The sequence below is a fragment of the Schistosoma haematobium genome, chromosome 1 (genome assembly GCF_000699445.3).
Source record: "Schistosoma haematobium chromosome 1, whole genome shotgun sequence".
Lineage (NCBI taxonomy): Eukaryota > Metazoa > Platyhelminthes > Trematoda > Strigeidida > Schistosomatidae > Schistosoma > Schistosoma haematobium.
Genome location: NC_067196.1, coordinates 81520900 through 81527065, shown reverse-complemented (window position 1 = coordinate 81527065; position 6166 = coordinate 81520900). Strand labels below are relative to the sequence as shown.

The 6166-nt window shown below is 39.6% G+C and overlaps 1 protein-coding gene across 1 annotated transcript; it reads right to left on the bottom strand.

The window, feature by feature from the left end:
- Window positions 1-804: 804 nt before the first annotated feature.
- On the bottom strand, window positions 805-5862 carry MS3_00002256 (uncharacterized protein). Its single transcript, XM_051209828.1, has one exon. The coding sequence runs from the start codon at window positions 5103-5105 to the stop codon at window positions 3612-3614; it is 1494 nt and encodes a 497-aa protein (XP_051075293.1). The 5' UTR covers window positions 5106-5862; the 3' UTR covers window positions 805-3611.
- Between the last annotated feature and the right edge of the window lie 304 nt (window positions 5863-6166).

The window sequence follows — 6166 nt, the reverse complement described above, 5'->3', positions numbered from 1 at the left end:
GTTCCATCATGGGACTTGTTACCTATTATGCAGCGTCCCTTCCTTCTATACATGACATTCGAGCCTCACTGATTCGTCTCCTGAAGAAGAACAGCACCTGGAACTGGACTAAAGAGTGTGATAGGACGTTTTGTAAACTCAAGTTCATAATTAGCTCGGAATTGTTGTAAACGCACTACGATCCTTCTATGCCGATCATCGTAGCTGCAGGCGCTTCAACGTATGGCGTAGGTGCTGTTATTTCACATCATTTTCCAGACGCGTCAGAAAAGGCTGTTATGCATGCATCCCGTACACTGACTCCGGCAGAAAAGAAATACAGTCAGATGGAGAAGGAGGCTCTAGCACTTGTGTTTGCTGTTCGGCGTTTTCACAAGTTTCTGTACGGTAGGCGATTTACGCTTCTCATAGGTCACAAGCCTGTGCTCTCAATATTCGGATCGAAATCTGTCATTCCAAACCATTCTGCAAATCGTCTTCGTCGATGGGCCTTGGTACTCTTGGGGTATGGCTTCAAGATCAAATACTGACACACTCAACAATTTGATCAGCTTGATGCTTTCGAATCGTTGGTTATTCATAGTGATTTCAGGATATCGTCATAAAGCATTGTCATGACTGGACAATCACGTAATATGATTGACAAACTGACTATAATAATAATAAAAATAATAATAATTTATTCTCAAATAACAGTTTGTCACATGAGGCATGCCAGTTAACAGGCAAGACCAAATTTTTACAAATGATACAATGCCTACTGTAGTAGATAATTTAAAAGATATGAATGTAGATGGTTTCAGTCAGTATCACCATTGGCGCGCTTCATAAAAGTCGCGTTGCGAATATGCAACTGATGGTCAAGGATGGGTCCATTGAAGGTGGGAGCTTCTAGAAATCGCAACCTTATATCCCTTTGGAATATCTAAGGCTTAAAGGATGGTGCAGGATGAAGTCACCCGTTCCATATCTCAAGGGGACTGAAAGAGGGAGCAGATTCATATTCAGACTCAGATTTGTGTAGTAAGGACAGAAGGCCTACGGCCTATGTTATTTCTTTTCTAGTATGTTTCTGTGAGTGTCCAGTCTTCTCTTGAAAGAGTCAACTGAAGGTGTGGACACCACTGCTTCAGGCAGCAGGTTCCAAGTATTGATGACTCTGTGCGAAAACCTGTATGCCACGTGTATTTTGTTCGTTCTTGGCTTTTCTACTCGCCTGCTATGTCCTCTGAGATGTCCCGATCTAGTGGGAAGAAAAGAAGAGAATACGTTAGGTCCGAAATCATTACTCAGTATTCTGTACCTCAAAATTAGATCTCCCCTTAGTCCGCGATAGGACAGAGTAAAGAGGTCCAGCTTTTCAGGTCGCCCTTTGTATGATAAACCCCGGAGTTCCGGAATTGCACGGGTAGCTGCCCTCTATACTTTTTCTAGTATGTCTGGGTCACCTTTTAAACGGGGGCTTGCAGCCTGAGCGCAGTTCTCTAACTTAAATCTCGCTAAGGATTTGTATACTGTGGTGAACATGGTAGTATCTAACTTAGTGAATGTCCTTTTTAAAGCCCAGAGGGTTCGAAACCCCTTAACTGCGACCTCACGGCAATGGACCGTCGTCCTAAGATCATGACTCACCTTCACCCCTAGATCCTTATGAGACCGGACTACGGGTAATGACACATCCCCTATGTTGTACGTATTAACCTTTGAATCCCCCAAGTGCATGTAGACACACTTTTCCGAGTTCATAGGCATCAGCCACTCTTTAGACCAGTTTATCATATTATTTAAGTCTGCCTGAAGAGTAAATGCGTCTTTGTCTCCAGTTACTACTAGCCAAATTTTTAAATCGTCAGCGTATAATAACATTGGAGACTGTACTATACTTGTAAGATCATTAACGTACATTATAAAAAGTAAAGGACCTAGGACGTAACCTTGAGGTACTCCACTAAGTACTGGTCTCCAGATGGAGCACTTAGAATTTATTCTTACTTTTTGCGTACGACCTACTAGGAAATCTTTAATCCATTTTAAAAGAGGTCCGGCAATACCAAGGTTTGCCAACTTCAATAGCAGTCTATTAGTTGGCACCTTGTCAAAAGCCTTACTGAAATCTATGTAGTCAACATCCACTGAGTTTCCGTTGTCTAGCGCACTAATCCAGGACTCCCTAGCTATAAGGAGGTTCGTTGTACAGGATAGACCCTTTCTAAAACCACGTTGTGCCATGTTCAGCAAGTTATTGGTTTCCATAAATGCCGCTATGGTCCGTTTGATTATTCTTTCCAGTATTTTAATTACAACACTGGTGAGGCTTACGGGTCCGTAATTCGATGGAACTTGTCGTGGACCTGTTTTATGTATGGGAATGACGGTGGCGTCCTTCCAGTTCATAGGTAACACACCTTGGTCAAGTAACATATTGAATATCACAGTCAGTGGAGCCGCGATACAATCGGCAATATGTCTCAAGATTTTGGGGTGTAGTTCATCTGGTCCTGTTGACTTCTCCATGTTTAGGGTGCTAAGAGCCTTAAGCACATCGTTTTGGTCGAAGTCCACGGAGAGCAGCTGGTTTGTTGACTCTGTGAAACATAAGGGGTATGTGTGGACATACAACTGACAAATGGAGGGAATTCAGAAAGGAGCTGAAAGTATGAGATTATGTGTGGTCATAAAATATAGTGCTAAAAACAGTATTGTGATATGCAATTGACTATCTTCCTTTTTTTATCGAAGCTGTTGGAGCCCTTTTCATCTTTTTTCGTATTATTATTATTTTTTAGGTATCATAGGGTCTTGAGTAGGCTTCGTATATTATCGAATTGTCTAGTTTGCTTGTAATAGGATGACTGGGTAGGAAGTGAAACCAATTCAACGTTCGTAACACGATTTAATGAAGTATTTTGCGTGATAAATCAGCAATAATACCTTAAGTCCGTGGCGTCCCACTAAACCATAAGAAGCCGTAATTAAACGAATTGTTCTGCCCTACAGACATGGGTGGATTGAACTTGTCTCCCCACCATCATGTTTGCTGGTCAGTAACGCCACTCTCCCTCCTTTTGTGATGTTAGGCTCTCTTACGTTTGTGGCAAGTATGAATACTGCTTTAATCAAAGCCCATAGTTGGAATACACTGTCTCTACTAGGTCCATGTTACAAGCAAATCATATAGTTGAAAAGTCTGTTTCATGGGTTAGATGTCCATATAGTATATCACACTGCTATGAAAAAGCCTAATGGTTTAAAGAAGTAAGGACTATGAGAGGGTATAAAATTGTAGAAAAAAAAAGATTTCAGGGTAAGACAAATAAAGCATTGAGAAACTCAAAATACTTTGTGGCCAAATTTTAGCTTTGTATGATCGGCCTTGGTAGATCAGCATCCATAAGATTGAGCTATCTGCCTACTTGCAGTAGAAAAAAACATGACTTTTAGGAAGAATAATGTACATTTAACCTGTAGAGATTTGGGAACTAAAAGTGAGGGTTAGGAGCATAAGGCCATGATTAATAAACAATGAATAATAGGAAAGGATAAGCCATATATTCTGTGATTTGGTTATATTCGTATTAGTAACAGTCGAACTTGTTATAATCTTGTTCTTTCTAGATACTAGGCGGTCCGTAATAAAGTGCCACATCGGTGGGCGGGAGTTCAAGGAAATGTTGAAGCTCTTTGGAGTCTAGAAATAGGGTTATTAGCTTTTTGAATCTGGTAAACGTATCACAGTTACGGATAGGCATTGGCAGCCTGTTCCACAATACACTATACCGTACTGTAAAAAACTTACAACGCATTTGTTTTTGGTGTTTTACGGTAAGTAGTGTATATGCGTTGTTTCTAAGTCTATAGGCTGGGTCGTGGGTGACAGTCGGGCAGGAGGTTAGAAAGGAGAGCCCATATATCGCTTTGTAGAGAAATATTAAATTGTTTTTTAGCCTACGGTGCCATAAAGGTTCTAAAGATAGATGCTTACATCTGTCTGTGTAATCGAGATTCCAGTTACATCCTAGTAGTTGACGTGTGAAACGTCTTTGAACATCTTCTACTCTTATCTTGTCTGCGATATTCATATTAGAGAAGACAAAAGAGCAGTATTCAAGGGAGGGTCGTACACATATTTTGTAGAGAGTAAGTTTACCCTCTGTTGTGAAAAAGTTTTTCATTATAAAACCAATTAGCCGTCTAGATTTAGAAATAATAGAGGAGGCATGTTCTTCAAAGTTCAGGCTTCCTGTGTAGTTAATTCCTAAATCGTGTACTGATTCGAGTGTTTGGACTCTACATTCATTTAAGTGAAGTCGCGGTTTATAGGGATGCTTTCCAAAGTGCATGATCCCGCACTTGTTGAGGTTAAATGGTAATTGCCATTTTTCACTCCAGATAGTTAAGTTATTGAGGTCCTTTTGGATCTGGGATACACTTTCGCTTAGTGTCTCAGGCTTATAGCTGTATACTATTTTGAGATCATCAGCATATAAGTATGGTTTCCCAAATTCTATGGTGTTACATATATCGTTTATATACATAAGAAACAAAAGTGGACCTAATACGCTTCTCTGGATGACTCCACTGGTGATTGGTCTAGGGGACGAGAGACAGTCATTGTACTTTACCATCTGTTTACGTTCTGTTAAGAACGAAGCAAACCATGAGTACAGTGGGTTGTGTATTCCCAAGGACTTTAGTTTGAGGAGTAGCCTTTTGTGTGGGACCTTATCAAAGACTTTCTTAAAGTCTAGGAATAGGACTGATACAAAGAGTCCGCTGTCTCGTTTCAGAGTTATATCATTCAGGTAGTCTACTAGGCATGTATCGGATGATCTGGACCTAAGAAATCCATGCTGGGAGGTTGAGATGAGATTATTACCAAGTAGATGTTGGACTACAGCCGCCTTAACTACTTTTTCCATCACTCTGGAAACCACTGAAGTTATGTTTATGGGCCGGTAATTTTCAACGTTTGTTTCAGGTCCTGTTTTTATTTTGGGAACGATATGTGTAGTTTTCCAGGCATTAGGGTAACACGCTGTAGAGAGTGATATCGCGAATATTTTGAGAAGCAAAACACACATATCATCACCTCCATGTTTTAGCATGCCAGATGGAATACCATCTGGTCCATCAGTGTAGGAGTGTTTCAATGTACTGATTGCCTTGAAGATATTTCGTACACTGAGTTCTACATTAGTAATTTCACAGGGAGGTGTAGAATTATGGTCTACTATGATATTAGTACTGCTCTAATAATAGACCTAATCCTAAATTTGTCATGATATAACTGCCTAATCTATAAGATCTTACGTGGAAGTCACACCATCGACTACACCAACTCACTGTATCGTATCAATTACCAATACATGATGTAGAACAAGGTTAGGCTAGAGAAAGAACAATATATTTAATATGAATAGAAGATATAAAGTAACATTGAGATGGACCACGCCTGCATGGACGAGCCATGCCATCCGATCAAACCCAGTCCATTCAATTCCTTCTCCGCGCCTTCTCCATCGTTAGGTATTTATCCGCGTTAAATATTGAATATCTATTTTCTGAGTAGTCTCGTGTTCAGCTTTGTGGATTGTGCGGTTATTGTTCAATGCCATTACACTACTCTCCCACCAGAATCAACGTGATGTTGGTTCGATACCGAATTGGATGGGATCGTCGTGCGCCGAAGGTTACCAAGACTAGGAAGAATCCCCCGGGTAATGATAAGCTGAAAGATAAATCAAAAAGAAAGTGGCAGCATCTGGTCGGGAAATATATGTAATAATTTTAAATTCTCTGCCTTTATGCTTAAAACGCTTGAAATGAAAATTTGGGTGAAGATCATTTGAGCTATTAAAAATGGGATTACAATAATAATAATAATAAAACGATGCGTGTTAATAGTCGTTGGTTAATAACTTAACGTATAGGTAGTAAGTATTTTGTGTTTAGAAATATTAAAGTAATGAATATTGTAGAAATGTTAATATTGGTATTAGTTTTGGTTTAAATTATGAAATCAAATAACGATTATGCCGGTAAGTTGTCCATATGAGTTGAATTCCAATTGCATCTGTATTAGTAGGCTAACTGAAGGAACAAAAGTAGTAACGTGGAAAAGAATTTCAACTAGTGTTCCAGTTAGTTTGATACGGTTTATTTAGTT

What these genes read in the sequence shown, in the direction of transcription:
- MS3_00002256 (XM_051209828.1), bottom strand. Translation starts at nt 5,105, where the DNA reads ATGCTAAAACATGGAGGTGATGATATGTGTGTTTTGCTTCTCAAAATA.